Here is a 25,430-nt window from a genome sequence, read left to right as displayed (position 1 = left end):
GAAGCGGAAATCAATACCACAGGGAAAAAAAAGGTAAAATCAAAAGAAGACAGCAGCAATTGACAGGTACATAGAAAGCAAATTGCAGATAATTACATGTGTTCCCCACAGCATGGCTATGTGCACACGTTTGGTGACAATATTGTAGATTTCCGTGGTGAAACAATTTGGTGTTATTTCTTTTGTTTAGATGACTTCATCAACCAGAGAACCTAAATTTGCAGTGGTAGCCGGGTGTCTGAGGGGATTATCTGCACTTCTGGTTAATTTTACCAAATCTGCTGAAGAAGGTACAGTAGAATTACTTAATCATAGTCTTTTACCACAAATCTTCAGTCTCAATAAGTATTTTGTTATTGATACCATGTTGTGTCATGGGTTGCAGTAACCTTTCAATGAGCCAGCAAGGATTACCATAAACCAGTTTTATATAGTTTGCTGTAGTATACTGGGCATACTACTGCTCTTTTGCTTCACTTATAGATGTTTAGAGTGACTGTTTACTTTAAACAACATTTAAAGTAGACCAAACTGAGAAATAAAACAAATATGTCTCTCTTTTTCAGATGCCAAAACCTCCAAAGAGATTTTTGAATACACAATGAAGGCAATAAGCCCCAAGGTAGAGTCTTCTGATGTCCTGTAACTATTATGTCTGTATTTGGGTGTCAATATTGTACATTTATTAGGAATAAATACTTGTTTCAGGTTGATCTGAAGAGATATGCTGTTCCTTCAGGTAAAACAAACTTCTTATATAATATTGGCTTTTTACATGAATATGGCTGTATTGTTGCTTCTTAGGGCTTTGTTATTGTTACGGTTATAGGAGCTTCTTCTTTTTTTTTTTTTGGCAGGTTTTCAAAAAGATGCTGTAATACATGATATCAGATTTCCATATTATTGATCTGATTTCTTTCCCAGCAAAGGAGTAGTGTATGGCAGCGTATTGCTAAGAGGGACAATGTCTGATGGAATGATAATATATCATTTTAGTAATCTACTCCGTTGTGATATTCCATCTGCAATCCATCCTGAACACGCTACCATCCATCCTGAACATGCTACCAGACTAATTGTCCTTTCCCACTGTTCTTCCCCTGGCTCCTCGTTGCACCAGTCACTCCTTTGGCTCCCTGTAGACTTAACTTAGAGTTAAACTCAAACTACTGACCTACAGAGCTTTTAACAACTCTGCACCCACATGTCTTTGCGATTATTTGCAGACACAATCCCAACCACTCTCTTCATGTCTCCACTGACTTGCATCTTTCTTCTACCGTTATCATATGTTCCCACTCTCTGTAATTCGCTACCACGTTCCAACAGATTTTCTCCCTCTAATTTGAATTTTAAGTGTTCAGTAAAAGCCCACCTATTCTGATAAGCAAATGACCTTGCCTCCTAATGCCCTCAACCAGTGTTCCAAAGAAACAATCGCCATGTCCTTCTAAAAGATCAAAACAGTTCTCTATAATGTGCTAGCTACAAGAAATGTATCCCTATTCAAGCAGTCCTCTCTTACTGCCTCCCTTCCCCATCAACCACCAAATAGATTGTAAGCTCACAAGAGCAGGGCTTTCTGCTCCTTCTGTGCCAGTATGTTTAAGGTCTGTTAATGATATTTAAATTGTCCTATTTACTTTTACTGCACCCTGTTTAACCTTCTGGCACTATATAAATAAATATAATGAATATAGGTGAGCAGGCATGTCCTCTCTACAACTTTCTAGGTAGAAGGTCCTCTTTCTTTAGGTCTGTTTTTGTTAGTTGAAATTGATCGCTCTGGGAATATCTGAAGCTGTGTGTTTTAGACCACTTTTGTTAACAATCTTGCACCAATTTCAGCTGGATTGCAATTGCTGGCATGCCATGCCTCTCAGTTTGGTAGCTACCTCATGGAGAACTACCAATCACTCTTTCAAGTAGTGTCAAAGTGGTGCGGCCACTCAAATCATGAAATGAGAAAACTTGCCGTTGTAGCCATGGATTCCTTCCTTAAACAGGTATATTGCTCTTAAGAATATATAATACATACTTTTATATTGTTCAATATGTTATGAGAAATAGTTAAAAAAAAATGGCAGATTCGCGAAAAGCAATGACTCTTGAGGTATAACCCAAGGTGACGGGTTCTGGACTGACCTAATTTCTGACCTACAAGAATTACCTGATTCAGATAGTGTTCATTTCTAATGACCTAACCGTACAAATATATTTGTGCTCCTTTTAAGCCTTTTTTTTCTTCCAAGTAGTTTGCTATACCAATCCAGATTAAAAATCAAATGGGCATGAATGCCTCTATAACCGCTACCAAGTGTTAAATGTCCTTGCTTGACAGTTACTGACTGACTTAAATATGACAACAAACCAGTAACTTATCTTTTTTTGTTTCTTAAGGTCGCAGCTATTGTGTCAAATGATGCTGAAACTCACAAGAGCAAACTAAAGTATTTTATGGATGAATTCTATAAGATCATCAGGAGAATGGAATCTGGCAACAAGGACCTGTCTATTGCTATTCGAGGCTATGGTCTTTTTGCAGCGGTATGAACTATCTTTTAGCCTTCTTATAGAAGATATTATAGAAAGCCTTACTGAATTTTCCAGCCATTTTCTTTCCAAAACAATTTTTTTTTAAAGTTTGGTAAATTATTTAGCTCAGCTTGAAATGAATGAACAGATGTGTTTAGCTATGTCAACATTACCAGACTGGTCAAACTCCACCCGGTGAAGTTCTGCTGTAGGAAGAGCTTCAGTGTCCCTCTTTATAATGTGTAGTTAAATCGGTTAGACTTCATCTGTCTCCTCACTCATTGAATTATGCATTATACAGGGCCAGCTGAGCCCTCCTAGCTGGAGAAACCTTCCAGTGTTGGCCCTTCATAATAAACAGCGAACTGTTAAAACCACAGCTCCTAATTAGCAAATGAACCAGGGTATTATGAGAAACAATAACTAGAGTATACATTACTATTTTACTAAAGTGCATAAAAATTCAACCCTCCAGGAGACTTTTAGTCTTTTTTTTGCTGTATGCTTTTTCTCATGATGCTCAGTCATTATGCACTTTATATTTCAATCATAAAGACATTCTCCCCCCTGCTTTCTTTTATTCCTTTAAACAAAAGCCCTGCAAAGCAGTAAATGCCAAGGACGTGGATTTTATGTACGTTGAACTTCTCCAGCGCTGCAAGCAAATGTACCTTACAGAGGCCGACACAGAAGACGACAATGTTTACCAGTTGCCCAATTTCCTTCAATCGGTTGCAAGTGTGATACTTCACATGGACACTGTACGCACCAAGCAGAACATTCTGTAACGTATAATCATTTAAAGTGTTAAAGTGAACCTGTCGCCAAAAGTTTTGGTGTTATTTTGGTGTTAACATTGTATGACTCTATGGCAGTAATTGAGACATAACTGATGATTTGATGCTTTGAGCATTTAAACCATGGTCCTGTTTTTAGCACCAACCTTTAAAAAGCTGTCAAGTTCATAGCCCACATGTAAGGTATGAAACTTTGGATGCATGTGGGAACATATGATTTCTCAGTGGAAGACACGGGTAATGTTATTCCAAGTCTTTTTATGTCCTTTAATGCCTATATGGCTGCATGGTTTGTGGACATGTTAGTACAATTTGGTTTTATGCACTGCTGATTAATATGAAGTATTTTTAACTACTGAATGTAAAATACCCTATTTGCTCGATTATAAGACGAGGTTTTTTTCAAAGCAAATGCTCTGAAAAATACCCCTTGTCTTATAATCGGGGTCGTCTTATAATCAGACCTCAAATAGGTCTGACTATGAGACGACTAAGATCCAGATCCCCCGCAGCTGCAGGGGACCTGGATCCTCCTGTCGCGTCTACACGCTGTCCCGGCTACATGACAGGGGAGTCAGAAGCACCGGTTAGTTTGGAGGAGGGAGGGGGAGGGAGTGTTAAATGGGGGGGGGCATAAGGCATTTCTGGAGGTAGAGTGTTCTATGAAATGCCTTTTAACCCCCATAATGCCACTCTGCCTCCAGAAATGCCTTAAACCTCCCTATATGCCACTCTGCCCCATAATATACCTTTTAACCCCCTTAATGCCAGAGTGGCATATAGGGGTATAAGGCATTTCTGGAGGCAGAGTGGCACATAGGAGGTCAAAAGGCATATCATGGGGCACAGTGGCATATAGGGTTAAAAGGCATATCATGGGGCACAGTGGCATTTAGAGGGTTAAAAGGCATATCATGGGGCACAGTGGCATATAGGGGGTATAAGGCATTTCCTGGGCAGATGTGCATAACTGGGTGGGCAGGTTGGAAAATAGAAGGAAATAAAACCAAAATATTTTTCTCAATCATAGCTTTTATTAAAAAAAAAAGCTTACATGAATTAACATTTACTGGTAAAACTTTTTTCCTATAGTGTCGTCTTATATTAAGGCTTTTTCTTTTTTTCCTAAATTAATATTCAGATTTGGGGGGTCGTCTTATAATCAGGGTCGTCTTATAATCGAGCAAATACGGTAATTGAACACTTCCTTAACATGTTTGGAAAATCACTGATGCATAAGGTTTGCTATAGTAGTTTTAAAAGTGGATATGGGGTGAGGCCAAGTTACACCTATAAAGCACTCAATATGTAGACCTGCTAACACAGTCCATACAAAGTTGATATTTGCTGAAATTAGGAAAATAGCATAACATATTTTTCTGCAGATCCCTGAAGTCTACACTCCGGTTCTAGAGCGTCTCCTGGTTGTGCAGATTGACAGCTTCCCTCAGTACAGCTTGAAGATGCAATCGTCCTGCTGTAGGTCTGTGATAAAGGTCTTCTTGTCCTTAGCGGGAAAAGGACCTGTGCTTTGGAGTTTGATTAGCACTGTGGGTGAGTAGTGAATCGGTATTATTCCATCTCTGTTAAAATCCACTTTGCAGGACAACACTACTACAAACTGCAAAATTATTACATTTATACAAAACCATCGGCATTCTTTTTTCCCCTCTAAAACTTACTGAACATATTTGGCTTGTGTTTAGAATATTGTCTTTTTGTGTAGCATATGTAGTCCCGGCCATATGAATACAGATGTCCTCTCCTCTCTGAAACTTGTGGAAACTCATATTTCATTTAGCTGCTACTTTGCTGCAAATATATTTTATGGTTGAAAAAAACCTCTCAAATTTCACTTGGTCCATTGCTAAAACAAATCTCTGTCCCTTCCTCCTCCCAAGCAATTAAGAGACTTTAAGTAAGTGCATTAAGTATGCATTAAGTATGCAAAATCTAGACACAAATGTTTGCAATGCCGCTTTATCAATCAGAGCATTGCAATAAAGGTTTGATAAATAACTGCATAGTACTATGGATTCGCAAATAATAGAGGTTTGTGTAAATTGACATTTCTGAAATGAAAAACAACATAATCCACTTTTTGTCATTTTAAATGTGAACTATTACTGTCACATCATTTTATTTTAAAACATATGTGATAAGGCATTGTGCCAACTCTGTTATATCTACCCATTTCTACAAAGATTTCAGGGAAGCCTGTTATTCTTTCTATTAGTGGGAAAGCACCTCGAAAGTTCCATGCTTTTTCTTTGTTTTAAAAAATGCATTGTGTATGTATAACCTCATTGTACAGTGCCATGGAATCCGTTGGTGCTATAGAAATAAGAAATTACAACAGAAAGTGTTTGTTTTTTTCAAGTTCATTCGAACAACACATTCATGTGTCTAATAACCATAGCACTTCATAATGTATCTTCTGACTTTCAGTTCATCAAGGATTGATCAGAGTGTGCTCCAAGCCTGTAACATTTGCAAAGGTAAATACCAACTATTTTATTGCACTATTGTTTAGATTAATGTGGTGGCAACAGTTCCCCTTTAACCCCTTCACTTCTGAAGTGTTTGTATTTGGCTGTGATTTTCTCCTTTTTTCATTTAGTATACCCACAAACAATATATATATTTGTTTTTCAGGACAAGAAGAACTTTCTTTAGATACCGTTATTTTGATTGTGTCATATAATTTACTATAAATAATATATATAAAACCTAGTTGGTTTGGGGGCCACATTTATGACCTTGAATTGTAACCAATGAACAGTTGTTTACAATTCCAAGTCACAAATGTGTGCATACTATTTTGAATTTAATCCCAAAGTATATATTATTTTAAAAGTAAATAAAATTAAGTAGAACTGCGTTCCCTGTGTTCCCCTATTACAATATTTGTAAGCTGTATGGTATTGATTGAAGCAGTCAGCTATACAGAGGCCATGCTGACATGCGCAGTCAGGGCAGTAGGAGGATGTATCGCATATTTTCCCTCTTCTGTGGATCCTGAACGGGAAGTGTTTGGCTGCAAGCCTAGCATTTTCTTTCTTTCCAGGGTTGGCCAATATGTACATCACAAATTAATAGAACTGATAATGTAATTTGTTACCAACTGATTATGACTGGAGTTTGTGTTTAGGAGGGAAGTGGAAAGGAAGATTTGGAGTCTGAAAATCCAACGTCTGCCGGTGAAATCCGCATAGGAAAGTGGAAAGTTCCCTCTTATAAGGACTACCTTGACCTCTTCAGAAACTTACTCAACTGTGATCAGATGAAGGTACGTCCAAGATCATAACACCTGGCTTCAGGTATGTTTTCATTCCCGGGTAAGTACTGCACGTGATATCATGATTCTGTCCATGACTTCTCAGGCTTTTTTCATGCGTTTTTATTTGTGCATTGCAATGAAATGAGTTGCTCACCTGCGAAATGCTGCACACCAAGTTAAAATGCTGAATGGGGTAAATGAGTAATGCAAAAAGGTTTTTATTAGGTTTTATCAAACCTTAAACAAAGTTTTCTTTGTTTTTTGTCTAACTTAAAGGAGTCCATGTTTTCCGATGAAATATTTCAAACTATTAATTCACCGCTGAAGTCGCTGAATAGGTTATTGTACGATGAGCTTGTAAAGTCTGTCCTGAAGATCATTGAGAAGTTGGACCTTTCATTGCAAAAGCAGGACATTGGGCATGAGGTGAGATTACCCTGGTTACATTAGGGTTTCAGCCGGCACACTTAGTATGTTTGTCTTAAGATGCCTTAACATTGTGCTTTGGGGCACTTGTTCTTTCATTTTATTTGAACAAGGTACAGGCGTTTAAAATAAACTCTTCATCTTCATATCAGGTTTAATCATTTTGATTGAGAATTGGTTCTTGATACAGCAACCAATTATTTGAAGAGAAACTAATTCTGTCAACCATATTTAGTGAATTAACCCTCTCTGGAATAATGGAAGTAGATTAAGCGCTGCATAAATTGTTGGCGCTATATAAATAAAGGATTATAATAGATTCTCAGACTTGAATTCTGGGGCAAAGTTGCAAACATCTACAAATAATGAGAAATATTTTGTGGCTTGTCTTTTACATTTCAATCCATATAGGTTAATTAATCACTATTTTCTTTAACGTTTTCAGATTGATAAAGCTACAAGCAGTGCAATGGTTGTAGCAACTTCTGACCCGACAGCCAACCTTTACCCTTCTAAGCCTAAAGATTTCACAGCTTTTGTGAACCTGGTGGAATTCTGCAGGTAAAACATTTGTTTTCCAGTTGCTTTTTCTCACACCGGGGCTACTCTCCTAAATGTCTTTGTTTGTTAAAACAGGTCAGTGTGCGTTAAAGCTCTTATTAACTTGATGGATTTGGGTTCCTTTTCAGGAAATAATGCATCAGGTGTTCATTCTGTTCATTAAGCAAAATATTAATCTCCTTTTTAGTGAAATATTACCATACAAGCATGTGGAGTTCTTTGAATCATGGATCTATGCATTTGGCTACGAGCTTGTGCTACAATCTACACGATTGCCTCTGATCAGTGGCTTCTACAGACTGCTGTCAGTAGCAATGAAAAATGCAAAGAAATTAAAATACTTTCAGGTATGTTTTGGACTCACAGTACTGTTTTCTAATAAAGGATGCATATATTTTGATATGGGTCAAGACACAGAAGAGTGAGGTACAATTTACACTTTACAACTTTGTGAAGTTCCTGCTTTTCATTCCCTAAAATGCTACTGCAACTTTTAAATTATTTTGCACCATTGGTTCAGCTTAAAAATACCTTTTTTGTGGTAACTGGCTACCAACATAATAACGCAAATGTTGTTTCTTTTACATCTCCGTAATGGTGTTTTTTTTATTATTATGCTCTAGTCTTTTAAATGTATTATTTTTGTAGGGTATCAATCCAAAGAGTAACACGAAATGTCCAGAAGATCCAGAAAAGTTTTCTTGCTTTGCACTCTTTGCAAAATTTGGAAAAGAGGTAAAGTTTTCGGAGATCTACTTACACAGAAATACAATTTGACGTATTTTCCATATAATGGCTTTCAGTGAAATTATTTTGTTTAATAAAGTTATTGTGCGGACAAAAGATTCTCTAGAATAAAATTGTAATTTTCTATGACAAACTCAAAAATCTTTGATTTTGCTTTAAGATGCACATTTTTTTATAGGCTTACAGACTGGTGAGCAATAATTATTGGTTATTGGTAGAAAAAAGCATGTCTACTTTGGAAATAATGCAAATGCAATCCGCTCTTTGTTGCAAGGTCTCAGTAGCCTTTACAGTATTGCGACCAACCTGGAGCCGTCTGTGTTTGGGTGATGTTCACCTATTTGTTTCTTCTTTTCCTCTATGGTTAGGTTGCTTTTGACCTTTGTGGATTAGTTAAGATGCCTCTTCACTCGACAATGTCTGTTTTCATACATGTTCTTCTTTACAGACTATATACAATGTGTATGTGGTTATAGCGCTGGGTGAGTATATGTTAAAGAAAAGTTTTCCCTAATGGTCGTGTGTATGATTTACAGGTATCTGCAAAAATGAAGCAGTTCAAGGATGAGCTCCTGGCATCTTGCTTGACTTTTATTCTTTGTCTGCCTCATGAAATCATCATGTTGGACATTAAGGCATACATCCCAGCGTTGCAAGTAGGTAGAAGGATGGTCATTCCAGTGTTTGCTGTTTCAGTGTAGACTATAAGCTTAAGCTGTCCTGGTTTTCTAAGGCTGCTCCTGAGAGCACGACTTGCGTCTCTCTGGTTGGAATCCATCGTTCTTCTCATAAACTCTTATAGAAACTGATGAGACTATAACTACAGTGGTCTAAAGATGAGCCGAGCGCTCTTTAACTAACGCCTACAGGTGGTAACTGTTGTTACCAATGACAAATTTCATTTGCATCAGCCATGTTTTCCAGGACACATAATTTTCACATCTTTTATACATTTACATTATACATTTTACACAGGACAGGGCAGCACTCACTTTAAGTGTGCTGGTCAGCAATATGAAGACATGATGTATTTCCTGGAAAACATTGCTAATTATCCTGATTAAGGAACCTAATCTGGTGTTGAAATAAATCACGCCACTACAAGGCTGGTTGGTTATTATTGTAGTTGTTAACCTGTGTATTAACTACATGAATCTTGGTTATTATCATGGTTGTGAATTGCCAAAACACATTTAAACCTTCTTTTGATCTATATGAAAAGTCTGATGTATAATTTATAGATCACTTCTGATGCTTTGTATCCACATTACACAGAGAAATCTACCTTGGAGGTCCAGCGTTTAGCAGAATCTCCGGGTTTGCTGATCACAATGTGGTTTTTTTGAGCAGAGACCATGGCTACATAGACATGGTCCAATGTTTTAGACATTCACATTCCATAGAACTTTCCACGTTATGCTTGCAGCATTAGATATTCCCTATCCCCCCCAGTACAGCTGAGCTGTAAAAACAAGCATATCTGCCATTTACAGTGTGATTACAATAATGATAAAGAGCTGTGTTGTGATATCAAAGCAAAATTGTCAAGTTAAAAGTAAGCTAAACCTCTACTCTTCCTTTACACATTCTGTGCATAATCTAGGAGTGACACATTTATTATCTTATTTTGCTGTAGAACGCCTTTAAACTAGGACTCAGCTGTCCATCTCTCGCTGATTCTGGGCTAGTTGCACTTGAAGATTGGTCAACACACATTCCCTCTGAGATCATGCAACCTTACTATAAAGAGATTCTTCCATCTCTAGATGGTTACTTGGCAAATTCTTCCTTTGCTGGTAAGGAAATGCACTGCAAATATTTTAGTGTGCCATATCTAGTGAAATGTTTAAGATATTCACAGAAACTCATATTGTAGGCACTTGATACTTGGGCCAGATTTGCCAATTTCTCTTAAAACGATGCGTTATAGCAAAGCCCATGAAGTCGTGGGGTCATAACTAACCAATTGTGGGCAACACTATATCCAGAAGCTTGCAAAGTCACAAGTGCATGGCCTTCTCTTCCATCTGTACCGGTATTAACATGTGTTAATGTTATTGCCAATTCCATATATCGTCTGTTTTTAATGTCCATGTTAAATACTTTCTCTGTATTGTATTGCAACAATGCTATGGAATCTGCTGGCACTACATAAATACAAAAATCATCTTTTTCAAGAGAAATTGATCTTTTTCCAGACTGCAAAGAGATTGAGAGAAAAATTGACATCCGTTACCTGTAAAAAAGAAACAATGCTGCAATGAAGTTGCATATTTTTTTTTTATTCTAACTACTTCTCCACACTCTTTTGTTGGCTTACTATGGAACTCTTATGTTTTTTCAGATGATTCTATGAATGCCCTGGAACTTACTAGACTTTCTCGAGCATCACAAAAAGGGTTCAATAAAAATCTGATTCGCCAGATAAAGAGAGCAAAGAGCCTTAATGTGGTATGTATTAGCTTGTTGGTTCATAATAGGCTTAATGATTTTTCCTTTTTTACCTTTCTGACGATGGTTAATTCCAAAGATATGAGTGAAAAAGCTTTTTTCTTTCTTAGAATGAAGATTCAACTTTGGCAGCTGTAAGGAATAGGGTAGTGCGGATACTTGGGTCTCTCGGAGGACAGATTAATCGCAGTTTGGTCACAGGTAATCATTTTCATTATGTTAGAGCCTTTGCATACAGGTGATGATACGTGACTAACTTGAATTTTTATGTAAACTACTGTGTGTTATCTGAGACCATCAAGTAAAACTGTTTGCTCCGTAAGCCTCTTATTTATTTCTATTTTTGGGATTTCTGGAGAATCACAGTTCATGATCACCTGATCGATAAGGGCAGAGATCTATAAAGAGACCATCTAGTGCCCCATGCAGTCCCGTCCATGAAGACATTTCTACACATTAAATATATACATCGACAACAGTAATGCAGATTTTTTATTATAGCATGAATTTACACATCTAAAATATTAAAAAATGCTATGCCCCTCAAAGAGGGTCCTTCTTCGGTCTTCGGAGATTGATGCATGGGAGAGTATAAATGGTCCCTGGTAAAAACTCTTGTAGGGAAGAAAGCTTGAAGCTGGTACAGTTTTGCAAATTATCTAGAGACATGAAGACTGACAAACTGTAAGAAACCACCTTACCTAGCAGAGTAAAGGAGGGTTGTAAAAATCACCCTTGCAATGCTGGTGCATTTTCACCTGATTAAAGATTAAATCTGGTTATATATTATATTAATTCTTTGCATTTTGTTAATATTATTACAATTTGTTAATATTATTAGCAATTCTTACATTCTATTATACATACACTTATACACTTACATAAAATTACATTCTGCATTGCATTGCAATAGCAACAATCCAGTTAATGAATGGAATTGTAATGAAAGGGTTCATTTTTGTGTCAAAGTGTATTTAGATGTGCCTTGAGGTTCTACTCATTTCAAGATCTGTTTTGCATCGTCTACCATCGCCTTCGACGTATTATTTATCATGCTATTTTTCTACTAATCCCAGTGCATTGTTTAAGGTGCGGATGTTTCCATTGGCTTTAATTGTAGAATGTTTTAATGATCCTAGCCTAGTTTCTAGACTTTGTGATTTCATTGTAGCATTACATCTCAAACCATGTGTTAATTGCTTCGTTAAAACCAATTTACTTTTAAATGGGTCATTAAAGTAATTTGTAAGCACTTTAATACATAAAAATAAGCACCTACGGGCTGTCGTGTTTTGTAGTTCTGCAAATGTGGAGCGTGTCTGATGCAAAAGAAAAGTCAGATGTAAGGTATTGTATGCATTTAAATGCATATGGTGGCAGGAATGTACCTTTAAACATATAAAGTAAGATTTTTTTTGCCATTTCATTAACCATTTTTTTTCTCTCGAAATGTTGGTCACAAAATACCCAATGACAAAGTATTATTTTTTTTTTTTTTTGCGTCATTCAAAGCACTTTATTTACCTAAATGCTGACATGGTCAGAGGATCACCCATACATTGCTTCACCTTTCACACATCATTAATATATGCGTTAGTGCAGACTAACAAAATATTTGTTTATATCACACAAACTAATTTTATACCCTTGGTTTCTTACAATGAAAAGCCACTTCTGTTGAAGAAATGATAAAGAATCATGTTTCCTGGGACACAGAAAAAAGACTGAACTTCGCCGTGCCATTTATTGATCAGAAACCAGTCATCTACTTGGACACGTTCCTTCCTCGTGTTACCGAACTGGCACTTTCTGCTAGTGACCGACAGACAAAAGTGTGTTTTGGTTTTTATCTCTTTTTTTGTTTAAGTTTAAGCAAGTTGCATCCTTTGATCAGTAGTCTAAAAAGCTGTAAACACTGTCTAAAAATGATTAGCATTGTTCTGCAGAACAGTAAAGTAAAGCACAGCTTGAGTAGTGCATCACACATACATCATGGGATAGTGTTCAAAAATTACAACCATATAAATTAGAGTACTTTCCAGCATTCTACTGACTCTATCAATTCATTTTGAAATATATATATATCTCTCTATATTTTTAACCTTCAACACTTGTATTTCAGGTTGCAGCCTGTGAGCTGTTACATAGCATGGTTGCATTTATGTTGGGGAAAGCGTCTCAGATGCCGGACACAAACACAGGTCCACCACCAATGTATAAACTATACAAACGTACTTTTCCTGTTTTGCTTCACTTGGCATGTGATGTCGACCAGGTATGTTTGGAAAAACTTTTGTTTACTATCTTCATTTTCCTTGCTTTATCCGTTGCACATTTTAGAAATGTCATTCCACAATTCTCGAGTGTTGAAGTGTGAGCGTTGTGGCTTCAACTCGCCGAATTTCCTGTGACTTGGGAAGATAACTTTCCCCATTGTATGATTGGTAGAGCATATGATCTTAAATTCCCTTACTGTTTACATATATACACAGCTTTTTATTGGTTTATTTAATATGTAAAACTGTAAAATCAATGGGTGTAGGGTTAACTACATTGGATTTAATTAGTTTTTTTTAATTCATACCTCTTAGTAAGAAGAAACACAGAGGCAGGTTGCAGATAGTGAATAGATACACAGGAGTGTTCACCTGAGGTTATAGTCCTGAGGACTAATTAGCAACCACTAGGGATAACTTTATAAACATTTTATCAGATAAGTTATTTGAAAAGAAAGAATCCTATTTGCTAGTAGGGTTTCAGCACACAGTAATCATATCTATTTTCTCTTATAATAATAATAATAAATATCTCGCTATACATTTTTATTTTTTATATTTTTTTTGACATGAGATTTTTTTAACTGCTAGAAATTGGAAACCCGGAGAAGAAATCTCTTGGCCTTTAGTCAAAAGTAAAAAAAAAAAAAAAAACAAAAAAAAAAAACTGTTTTGCGCGATGGAACAAGGATATTATATGGCCAATTGAAAAAAAAACTTCCTATTATGCGATATGGAAACCATGGTTACAGGCTGTATCTGTAGAAATGCATATTAATCAAAGCTTGTCAAAATTATTATTCTAGATCTATTTTCTACACTCATTAATTTATTTACCAAATAAAGGATTTGTCTGTGATGAACAGAATTAATCATGGTTGTTTGTGTTGTTGCATTTCCATTGATTTATTCATAAAATAAGTAACTAAAATGTTAATGTTTTGGGTTTAGAAAAAGTGACAGATCCAGTTTAGGAAATCACAAGTCATTTATGTTGGCTCTGTAATGGTTTGCTACCTTATGCCACATATAAGACTTTTTTTTAATCAGTTGTTCCAGTAGCCTTATGTTTTGCATTTGTTCCATATTGCTAATGTTTTGTTTACTTTATTTTGATATTTGTGTTTAGGTAACAAAGCAGCTTTTTGATCCTCTTGTTATGGGTCTGATACATTGGTTTACCAGCAACAAGAAATTTGAAAGTCAGGATACTATTGCTTTGCTGGAAGTGATTTTGGTGAGTCCTTTTTCATTATAAATAAATACCAAAAATAATATAATTTATGATAGAATTATAGCAGCTGTTCACTTTGTGTCACTTTTGTCACAGTTCGGATCTGCACATTTTTTATATATATATATATATATATATATATATATATATATATATAAGGTCTAGTCATTGCTTCTCAGTCAGTATAAGCTTATCACAGAAAACTTTTTCATGCATATTAAACTTGACTTAATCGTATACCTGCTCCTGGTTGCTGTATGATTGAATAAGCATATGATGTTACTGTGTTTATTTCAATCCTCATAGTGTTCCACTTAACAGAGATCCTTTTCTCTTGTGTGTTAAGGATGGCATTGTGGATCCGATTGACAGCACTCTACGAGACTTCTGTGGTCAGTGCATCCAGGAGTTCCTAAGATGGTCAATAAAGCAGACAACACCACAACAGCAAGAAAACAGCCCAGCCAACACCCTATCGTTATTTAAACGCCTCTACAGCCTAGCACTTCATCCTAATGCATTTAAACGATTGGGTGCTGCTCTTGCCTTCAACAACATATATAAAGAATTTAGGTATGTAATAGAATACTTCTGTTGAAATGTATGTTATGCATTTTAAACATATTTGTCATAGTCCACTATAGGCTACCTTATTTATGTTATGACAGTTTCATTTTAAAGCTAAAGCCTATTGCATAGTACTTGGTTTGCAGTCCTGGGGATGGGGGCTTCATCCACTTAGACTTGAAAGTAGCAGAGAGTGGTCACAACCTGGAAGGGGACTGGGTCTGGATACCGAACATATTAACCTGGAGCCCAGGGGATGCAGCGTGTGTAACTGAATGAGAGCTGATATATTTTCACATTTTAATATATATAAAAACTAATGTTCTTTTGCTTCCTAGGGAAGAGAACGCGTTGGTTGAAAACTTTGTATTTGAGGTGTTGGTTATATATTTTGAAAGCTTGGCACTGTGTCATTCAGATGAGAAATCCTTAGGTGAGTTTAACTGTGTTTTTTGGGGGGGGATTTGTAAAACGTTCACATATTTCAAACGCTATTGGAAAAATTAACATTACAGTAATATTGGTTTATCTAATTGCTCAAAATGTGTTTTTTTACAATAAGATTAGAGGTATCTGAAGTATATTCAGAGTTATGTCGTAGGTTCCTTATACTTTTTAACATCTTGAGCTACTTCATTGGGGGAAATTTGTCAAATTACATACTTTGCGTTGTAATAGCCATTTTTGTGCAGGGGAAGTTCACTAGGTCTGGAGATGTAACTCTAATTCTACTCTAGTGATAAATCCACTTGCCTATGAGGTTTTAGATGTTTTACACAAAATATTACAGTGTTAGCATTGTATCCCGTCCTGATAAATTAAAATGCTGTATGAGTAACAAGATATTGTATTCTGCTTTTCTTTTTCCATTCCCTTTAGGCACCATTCAGCAGTGCTGTGATGCAATTGATCACCTGAAACGTATAATTATACGCAAAGCTGACAGCTTGAACAAAGCAGGCAAACGGCGTGTCCCAAGGTTAAAAAAAAATTGAAAAATTCATGTAGACATTTTTTGTATGTTTTCTAGGTTTGCAATTGATTCCATTTATTAGTTTTTAAAATTATATTATTTATTATGAGTGCAAGGTCACATTTTTGCACGTTTTTACAGACCTAAGGTGAGCATCGGTTTTTTAGTGCTATGAAAACATGGCATAAAGGTGCATGTCATTACAATTGAACCATTCAAGCAGCCAGCAAGCGCAGTATTGTTTACTGTAAATAGAGAACCCATTTCTGTCTGGAAAAGTCTTTTGACAGTAGTTGACAAAAGTGCAAATGGAGTGTTGTCCATTCAGAGTCTATATTGTATTGTATATATCTGTATTGGCCCGAGTATAGGCCGCACTTTTTTTCCCCCACTTTAAGTCTTTAAAGTGGGGGTGCGGCCTATACTCGGGGTCTAGCGCCCGACGCCCGGGACTGCATTGCAGGCAGCGGGGTTAGGATACAGATCCCCCGCAGCGGTGCAGGGGACCTGCATCCTACTGTCTGATACGCTCAGACAGCCTCCCCCCCCGGCACTTTCCACGGGGGGAGTACCGGCACGGGAGGTTGTCTAAGCGCATCGCACGGACGTTCACCGGCAGCGGCGATGCGCCGTTGCCGGTGAACATCCGCACGATGCATTTTAACCCCCCCCCGACTTACCAGAGCAGACTCCCGGGTGTCTTGCAGGGCCGGCGGAAGACATCTACGCAATACGCGTATACAACTTCCGGTGCCGGCACTTCCGCTGAGTGCCGGCACCGGGAGTTGTATACACGATGTGCATAGATGTCCCCCTCTGGCCCCGTAAGACACCCGGGAGTCTACTTTACTATATTTGTAAAGTGGATAGTTTTCTAAAAAAAACCTTCTCCTGCAAGCTTTCCATGGTATTTCTTGTAAATATTCTAGACTAACATTTCTGTTACCAGCATGCAGTACTAAAAATTTCAACGTTTTAAACAAACAACATTTATTGTTATTATAATTTTCTTTCCTTTCTTAATTTAGAGGATTTCCACATGGCAAACCAGTTTGTCTAGCGGACATTGTGCTGTGGCTCTTAAAACAGTGTGGGCGCCCTGAGACAGAATGCAGACACAAAGCCATGCAGCTCTTCTTTGAGTTTGTGCCTCTATTGCCAGGTAGTTGGTACTATTCTACCCCTTTAGCACCTATTTGACTCGTGCATTCCAAGCTCCCAAAACATGTTTTCTTGGGGCTAACATAAAACCCATACTTTGACCCATACAGAGTATTTTTTTTTTTGTTGCTGTTTTTATTTTTTTGCCATGTTAGTGTACTAAGAAAATATTTAGGAGTACTCTCTTTGTAAATATTTTTAAACAGATTCAACTGTTTATTAATACATTATCTCTGTTCTGTATTGACATATAAACATGTTTCTGTAAGTCAAATTTTTATGTACTGTTTGTCCTGTCATATGGAATATGATGGCGCTATACAAAATAATAAGGTTCTACAATCTTCACAATTTGCAAGTGGTACGTTGCTGTGCATTTTACTGTTGTCTCTGTTTTTCAGGCAAGAAATCTCCTTCCACATGGCTGGATGAAATTATTAAGAAAGAAGGTGTAAACTACCTTATTAATAGGATTGAAGGCTCAGGGGCTGCTGATGGGATCCATTCTGGAATATTGCAGATTGCTACGCTGCGCGACTTAACTGAAGCCTTCAGCCTAAGAGCGGTTATACAGTGGATGGACATGTTTCTTGCTGCCCTAGATGGTTATAACACATTTATTGGCATGCATGTCATAAAACCACACATCATACTTGGTGAGGGATGCTAAATTCAGAAATTGTTTAATAATTCACATAAAGGAAATGTTCAAGTGGCAAAGTTAAAAGCATGCATTGGTTTCAGACCTAGTTGTGGGTATGAAAAAAAAGTAATCCAGTAGTCTGAAAACTATTAATATATAACAGATATTTGGTAACAATGTCTAAAACAATAATTTAGAAACTGGCACACTAATCAATTCCATTAATATTTTAAAAATGTTGCAAAACGCCCTCATTTCTCTGCTGAATCTAGGCTGATCTTATTACTTGACCCTGTATATTAACTCATGATTGCAATGATTGTTCAGTAGGTTTCCATAAAGTCATGCAGCCAGTAGCAATAACATGAAACATTTAATGGTAAGACTTGTTACCGAGATCAGATACTTCACTACTCTAAAAATGATGAATTTAGTTGCCACAAATTACCTAATGGCTAATCTTAAGATTCTATTTCCCCAGCTGCTTAGAAAGTTGGATAATTTATTCACTTGTTACAAATCATACTCATCTCCACCCCAACCCTATACGGAGCAATATTTTTCATCCTGTCTTTCCCTGTGATGTGCCAATAGCCACGTAATGGGGACTTTCTCTAACTAGTCCCCTGCCTCCGACTGGTGAAGAGTAAGGAAGTCGATAGCTGAATAGCAATTCATTCTCATGTGAATATATGAACTAGAACTCTGAAGGTTATGATTCCAGATGTATTTTTGGTTGGAGATGCTTGAAGACATCCCAAACCTTATATATGGTGTTCTAAAGTAACAGAGTGTTACTTTTTATGAATACTTTCCTATTAGTAGGTTTGGGACTATTGGTACTTGGTAAACTTAATGCTTAAGAAAGAGAACTGTTGGGTATTTTTTTGTTTGAATTTAGTGCTTTTGTTGTACTATTTTGTTATGATGTATATTGTATTTATCCTTGCTTCTAGCTCCAGATGTGAAGTCATCCTTCCTAAGATCTGTACAGTTCTTCATTACATATCTTTCCAAAGAGGACATCAGTGCAGCACAAAATTGTTTCACCGCAGGTTTGAAGATATATCTCTTCAGTCCACAAGAGAGAGAAGAGTACAACTACAGCAAATGTACCATAATTGTGAGGATTATAGAGTTTGTCACAATGATTGTGGAAACTTGTCAGCAAGGTTTCTGGAGGGTGAGCAGTTGCACTTTTTTTTTTAAATAGTTTTTGTTGCTTTGTAAGTAATTTTAGCATTGTCTGGCTCATGCATGCCCATTTGTAGGGATAACCATTTACAGATGGGGCACTGAGGCTCAGACTGAACCAGTTTGTCCAAATAACCCTTGAAACATGACCTGATCAGACAGTAGGCTAGAGGGTAAAATAAAATGGATTCAGGAAGGTTTGAGAGTTCTACTGTTAGATCATGCCCCCCCCCCCCTTAATTCTGCATGTGTGTTATATATGGATGTGTATTAGACACCTGATTTCACAGTGTGCAGGTTTGTTTAGTGAAGTTTTTTTCCTGGTATTTTAGACTCTGGAGAATGAGCTGCTAAATGACTCAATGTGGGAGTTAGCAGCCGCTACGGTGTGCAATCCATCTAGCATCGGCTTTAACACTGCGGATGTTCAGGTGATGAAGAACCTTCCCGCTGTTTGCGTAAGGCTCATGGACGCTCTGATGAAAACACCTTACCTCAAAAACATGGAGATTTTCTTGCAGCAGAAAGTAACAGTGCAAAGGTAAAAGATGTGCACATGTATGTATGTGTGTGGGTGTGTGTATGTATATATGTATGTATGTATATGTATGTATATATATATATATTTGAATGAACCTGCACCGAAGCTCCATCAAAAACCATGAGGAAGAAAAATATTGCACCCCGGTAGGACACCATTTCACACAGAACAATCACTCCATCCAAAACCTAAAAATTAAAGTACTCAAAGGAAATTTCAGAGACTCTCAGGAAAGAAAAACATTTGAGATGAAAATGATTACACATTTCAACACCATAAAAGAGGGACTTAATGTGGATTCTGGTTTCCTTACACACTACCAGAACTTCATATGAACTTCATCTAGTCATCCAATGTTTAATTGCTGTTATCTTTGATGTTTTACTGTGGTTATTGGTTTCTCTAAGTTTATTTGTTCTGTCCCTGGGTTATCTCTCTACCTCTCTGCATTTCTCACCTCCAGACCTATTATTTACGACACCCCACTCAACCCCCCCCTTCTCTTATACCATCACTTGTTTTAAGTTGTAACCTCTATCATGTTGATTAGTATTGCTTCAGATCTGATGAAGGGAGGATAACTCTCGAAAGCTTGTCTTTTTAATATTATGTTAGTCCAATAAAAAAGGTATCACCGCATACTCTGCAATACTCTATTTTTTGACATCGTGTATATATATATATATATATATATATAAATATATATATATATATATATATATATATATATATATATATATATATATACATACACAGTTTTTAAATGAATGTTAATAGATTCATATAAATTCGTATTCTATGCATCTGCTTTCTCTCCCTGTCCAAAGCTTCTTAGCTTGGAGGAGAATCGTTCAGCCAAATACACCTCTCTAGCAAAATAGTTTCTTTTAAAACGGAATCTCGTTCTATTATTAGTTCCACTGAAATAAGACTAACGAACGCTATATTTTGAGTATTGCTTTGATTGGCTGTATATTTTATGTGGAATGTTTTATTTGTTTAGACATTGTGTGCCAAATTCTCATTTAAATCTAATCTTCTGGCAGTGTTAAAACATATAAAGACGTTTTGTATGATTCTGTCTTTCATGTACGTACATTTTTCTTATACCTGTCACTCTGTGTGTCCGACCAGCATTGAAGATCTGTGCTCTGTTAATTTGTATGATCCAGATGCCAGATTGGATCGTGCCATGTTAAACGCCACATTGTCAGCTTGCCAACAGCTTCACAAAGCACACTTATTGAATTCTACCTTACATCATCAGGTAAATATGTTTCTGAGAAACACACTTCTTGTATAGTTTTATCCTTAAAGGTTACTTGGACTTTTAAATTTTACCCAACAGAGAAACAAGGTGTGCTCAAGACACTTATTTCGGGGTATTTTGGTCAACGCGACTACTTTAGTGACAGTTATCATAGTGAAAAGAATGATGCAAGTCAATAGACTAGAAATTGTTGCTATTGCCTGCTCAACCTGGGTCGTCTTCTCACATTATTATTGTACTTTATTTATAAAGCCCAACAGATTCCGCAGCACTATACATGATGAAAATGTTACAGATAACGACAAGTACAATACAGCAATTGACATACAGATACAAGAGGAATGAAGGGCCCTGTTCCTACAGGAATTTACAATCTAGGTCAATTATGGATTGAAAAATCCCATCAAAACATGTTTTACGGGCAGTATCTGTCCCTGACTGTGACATAAAATGCCCTTAAATATTAATTGCCAGAGGAATTAAAAGCTAGGCACTTTTGTGTGTGTTTGTATGTATATGTGTGTATATATATATATATGTGTGTGTGTATATATCTATATATATCCTGGTAAATATAGTATAAAAATTTAATACTTTGTCTATTTTAGATTGCAGGTCTTCGCTTTAATGTAGGTTCAAAGTTGCTTTCCGTAGTTTACAAGGGCATTGCTCCTGCTGACGAGAGGAAGTCTCTGCCATCTTTAGATGTCAGCAGCAAATGTCTCGCTGATGGGATTCTACAGATGGCTTTTCATTTTGGCGCCCAGGTGAGTGTTTACCTCCCTAGCAAATTTATTTGAAAGGAGTGCTGGCCCTGCATAATGCAAATTCAATATAGGTGGTTTTCAGTAAATCTCACTGATTTAAATATGCTTTATACATGGCCATTCAAGCTATTGTTGCTAAAGAATCTCACTTAGGCCAGCCCTTTTGTATGATAAAGTGAAGTCACCGAGATGGAACTGCAACTTTCCTGCAGCTGATCTTGCCAACTTCTTCTTAAATAAACCCCATTTTTGTTCTTCTAGCCATCCTCAATAGGCCTTATAAAGGGCTAACCGTAGAGAGATACTGCTCCACATCCATCCTTATAGGAGAAACTCTTCCTGGTATCTTTAATAAAGTGTTTAGTCTCAATTCATCTGTAAACCATTCTTTAGTAAATCAGAGTCCAGCTTTATTGCTCTGTTTAGCCCTGTGTGTATTTAATACAAATAGTATTTGGTTGTGCTTTCTTTCCAAAACAGTGTGAGGAGCTTGTAAGCCTTCTACTTAACACCGTCGTTTTGTCTGTGCCATTGTCTGGAACATCTCAAAAAAACTTTATCAACTTTTCCCACGGAGGATACTTCTACAGCTTATTTTCGGAAACTATTAACACAGAACTTTTGAACAACTTGGACACTGTGGTCCTTCAGCTCCTGAAATCATCTGTGGAGAATCCAAAAATGGTAATACCGTGTGTATCCGTGTTATCTGTGCAAACACCATTTGGGATACAAGGGGTCTGTACTGCAATCATCTAGCAATGCAGTTGGTTTTATGGCATCTACATGTTACTATAAGACGGTTCTACTTGTATTTTCAGGGAGAAGCTCATGTGTGTATGAATTATGGGTCAGATAATTACTTTTGCTTCCCTTAAGGTGAGCTCTGTCTTAAATGGTATGCTGGATCAAAGCTTTAGACACCGAACAATTCGAAAGCAGCAAGGTGTCCGATTGGTAAATGCAATACTTCAAAACTGGATGAGACTGGAAACCTGGTGGGACCAAAATTCTTCACCAGAGAGCAAAATGGCCGTCCTTACACTACTTTCCAAAGTTCTCCAGGTATACTGGTGGTGATAACAAGTGGACTGCAATCACACTTTTCCCCTTTTATCTGAGACTTAGAATAGAAGGGATGAGGGTCCTAAGAGAAAGGCCCTAAGACATTACCCCGAGTTAGAGGGGGTTAAGCACCCTAGAGATATTCTACCCAAATGTATAAGAAAAACACAATAATTTTTATTCTTGTAGAAATAAGGAATACAAAGTGGGTCTTTCATTTTCTTTGTAACCTTCTATGTAAATTGAGCTTAGAAACCACTAGAAGGTGGTCTGTCAAGGTCAAAAGGTACAGGGATATCTAATTTAGCGGTGTTGTTGGTATAAAGTATATATGTATGTATTGCTTACCTTTATATGCAGTGTTAACACTAAAAACATTTTTTGGGAAGTATTGATCCCTTTGTTTGCTACTCCCTCCCCATTTTATTAAGCTGTTTAAATCTGAAGTGTTCATCTCATTGCAGATTGATTCATCTGTCTCTTTTGATACAACTCATTCAGCCTTTGCTGATGTTTTTAAAACATACAAAAGCATTTTGACAGATGAAAATCTCGGACTACATTTGAAAGTAAGCCCACGTTTTACACCAAAAAGTTTAGTATGTTCCTGTTGAAAGCAACTGGTTCTTATGTCTGTGGAAATGTTACATTGACTGGACAAGTTTATTATATATTCTGCTAGAGATTGGTCTGTAGAGCAATAGAAGGTAAGCGGATACAGTAGAGCATGCGGCTAGATGGTGGCTTGTACTGTGCTTTGTGCAGTGCGCTCAAATTTGATTCCTATATATATATTATTTAATACTAAAAGCAGAACAAATCATGTGCAGCTGGAAGGGTGGAAGAGAAATATGTCCTCTCCCGAATTGACCTTAGTTCCCCTATGTAGTAGGGTCAGCCCTGGATGGGTTCAACGATGGGTTCAATCTATTCGCTCTAACACCCACTTGTTCTAACACCATACACACACACTCTCCCTCTTCCCCTCCCTCAAGTGCCATTAGCCCTAGGCTCACCCCTGACACTCTAACAGGATACGCTCACACTAGCACCAAATATAACATCCTACAATAACAAACACACACTAGCACACAGTAACACACCTCCTCCCCCCCCCCCTATTCTTGTCCCATCTCAGCTTGCACATATGTTAAGTGACCCTGTTTACTAGTTGGGTTCGGGAAAGATAGGAGCGCATGAGCCCAGAAAGCGCTTGGGTGACTACCAAAACACTCGAAGCTTCACCCCACCTTAGTCCGCTCCTAACAACTTCCCTGTGTTTTAATATTTAATTCTATTCTTGCTATTCTGTAGGGTCAAGCTGTTATTGTTCTTCCTTTCTTCACCAACCTCACTGGAGAGAAACTGATGGAGTTAAAATGTACCCTGGACCAGTTTGTTGCATTTAATTTCCCAATGAAATCTGATGAATTTCCAAGGGGGACCCTAAGGTTCAATAATTACGTAGACTGTGTGAAAAAGGTGGGTTTCATTCCATTAGCCAATAATATTTCGTTTTCTCAAGATATTATATTTTCAATAAATCCGTGTTTTATTAAAGAAAATTTTATTTATCTCATTTTGTTTTAAAAGGAAAATAAACATGCTTTTACTTCATATGTATTACAATGTTTCCGTTCTATAAGAACACTAGATATCTGACTCCTAAATTTATAATAATTTCCAAAGTTTAATATTTTCAGAATTTGTTATGAACATTCTGATAACAATTGTATTTTACATTTTCTATAATACTTCGCTAGGGGCAAATCTAAACTAGATTACAAAGCAATCCATGTATAGTATTAAGTAAACAGCGGACGTATTTGTATAGATCATTAGATGAAAATAAATTGTTACCTAATCTCTACATCTATCTAATCTCATTCTACTAGAGATCCTTTAAGACACCAGTTGTTAGTTATTTGGTAATGCTACATATTATTTAAATATTAGGTACATTTCTAGCAATAAACCCATGCGTTAAAAGGTCCTTCTGTTCAAAAGTTTCTTGAACTAGTGTTAGACTCTAATGCTGACACATTTTGGTTTGTAATCCTTTTTTACACTAATTATATATTTTATAGTTCATAAACTTAGGCACTTATATTTCTATCTTCAATTGTTTAGCATGAATAAAATTTAAATATGACAATTTTTATATCAGTTTCTAGATGCTCTGGAGTTGTCTCAAAGCCCAATGTTACTCCAGTTAATGAGTGAAATTCTTTGTCGGGACAACAAACATTTTATGGAAGAATTATTTCAAATCAGCTTCAGGAAGGTTGTTCAAAGGTAACTTTAAAGAACCCGCATGCACATGAAACCTGCACATGATGCACACAGCGGACTATCCTTTTAAGATAGTAAAGAAACCTACACTCTTATAGAGTACTTTTTATTTTTTTTCTAGTAGTTTATTCTAGCAAACCCTTGGCCTTCTACAAAAATATCACAATAACAATAAAAATGGAGTTTAGACAATATAAAGGCATGAGTAAGTATATAAAGGCTAGATTTAGCACTAGGAACAATTCCTTTACACGTTTTCGCTTTGGAGCTTAAACACGTACCTAAATTGATTTGGAAGTGTCTAATAAAGTGAGCGTTTGTGGGTCATTGCAGTATCAACGTGCCTACCCTCCTGCTTCTCCTACAAGAAGGGCTGAGCTGGCCATGTACAAGGCATAGAAAAAAAATGGTGTGATAACATATGGACTCTCAATTATTTATTCATGCAGTAGAAGATCCAATAGGTTAGCCCTTCATAATGCTAAGTGAAGTTGGTGAGTTGAAACTCTCCTGCAAACTCCTTATTTTTTAAGTTTAGGGACTGGGCTACCTCAACAGCTTTGAGTTCAGAGCTTTTGGCCAGACCTCCAAACTCCACCAAGAGAACAGATTGATTTTGTATTACTACTTATCTTCATCTGTAAATTATA

At 36.8% G+C, this 25,430-nt stretch overlaps 1 protein-coding gene across 1 annotated transcript in view; it reads left to right on the top strand.

Annotated features, from left to right (window-relative positions):
- PRKDC (protein kinase, DNA-activated, catalytic subunit) overlaps window positions 1-25,430 on the top strand; it is a 72,172-nt gene that overhangs the window by 5,425 nt on the left and 41,317 nt on the right. The window contains exons 7-40 of the mRNA XM_053466180.1: window positions 191-290; window positions 567-622; window positions 709-739; window positions 1,849-2,006; window positions 2,401-2,547; window positions 3,132-3,296; window positions 4,718-4,886; window positions 5,781-5,830; window positions 6,484-6,621; window positions 6,889-7,038; window positions 7,484-7,599; window positions 7,787-7,946; window positions 8,248-8,334; window positions 8,883-9,002; window positions 9,983-10,142; window positions 10,691-10,797; window positions 10,908-10,998; window positions 12,466-12,629; window positions 12,920-13,072; window positions 14,203-14,310; window positions 14,654-14,880; window positions 15,213-15,307; window positions 15,754-15,853; window positions 16,876-17,009; window positions 17,410-17,664; window positions 18,608-18,834; window positions 19,178-19,386; window positions 20,521-20,653; window positions 21,265-21,423; window positions 21,904-22,107; window positions 22,303-22,488; window positions 22,953-23,057; window positions 23,803-23,970; window positions 24,656-24,783. Coding sequence (XP_053322155.1) covers window positions 191-290; window positions 567-622; window positions 709-739; window positions 1,849-2,006; window positions 2,401-2,547; window positions 3,132-3,296; window positions 4,718-4,886; window positions 5,781-5,830; window positions 6,484-6,621; window positions 6,889-7,038; window positions 7,484-7,599; window positions 7,787-7,946; window positions 8,248-8,334; window positions 8,883-9,002; window positions 9,983-10,142; window positions 10,691-10,797; window positions 10,908-10,998; window positions 12,466-12,629; window positions 12,920-13,072; window positions 14,203-14,310; window positions 14,654-14,880; window positions 15,213-15,307; window positions 15,754-15,853; window positions 16,876-17,009; window positions 17,410-17,664; window positions 18,608-18,834; window positions 19,178-19,386; window positions 20,521-20,653; window positions 21,265-21,423; window positions 21,904-22,107; window positions 22,303-22,488; window positions 22,953-23,057; window positions 23,803-23,970; window positions 24,656-24,783 — 4,760 coding nt within the window. The remainder of the gene's footprint in view (window positions 1-190; window positions 291-566; window positions 623-708; window positions 740-1,848; window positions 2,007-2,400; window positions 2,548-3,131; window positions 3,297-4,717; window positions 4,887-5,780; window positions 5,831-6,483; window positions 6,622-6,888; window positions 7,039-7,483; window positions 7,600-7,786; window positions 7,947-8,247; window positions 8,335-8,882; window positions 9,003-9,982; window positions 10,143-10,690; window positions 10,798-10,907; window positions 10,999-12,465; window positions 12,630-12,919; window positions 13,073-14,202; window positions 14,311-14,653; window positions 14,881-15,212; window positions 15,308-15,753; window positions 15,854-16,875; window positions 17,010-17,409; window positions 17,665-18,607; window positions 18,835-19,177; window positions 19,387-20,520; window positions 20,654-21,264; window positions 21,424-21,903; window positions 22,108-22,302; window positions 22,489-22,952; window positions 23,058-23,802; window positions 23,971-24,655; window positions 24,784-25,430) is intronic.

This window comes from Spea bombifrons, chromosome 5 (assembly GCF_027358695.1).
Source record: "Spea bombifrons isolate aSpeBom1 chromosome 5, aSpeBom1.2.pri, whole genome shotgun sequence".
In the NCBI taxonomy this organism is placed as follows: Eukaryota; Metazoa; Chordata; class Amphibia; order Anura; family Pelobatidae; genus Spea; species Spea bombifrons.
The sequence above is the reverse complement of the archived record's forward strand: the minus strand, read 5'-3'. Positions and strand labels throughout refer to the sequence as shown.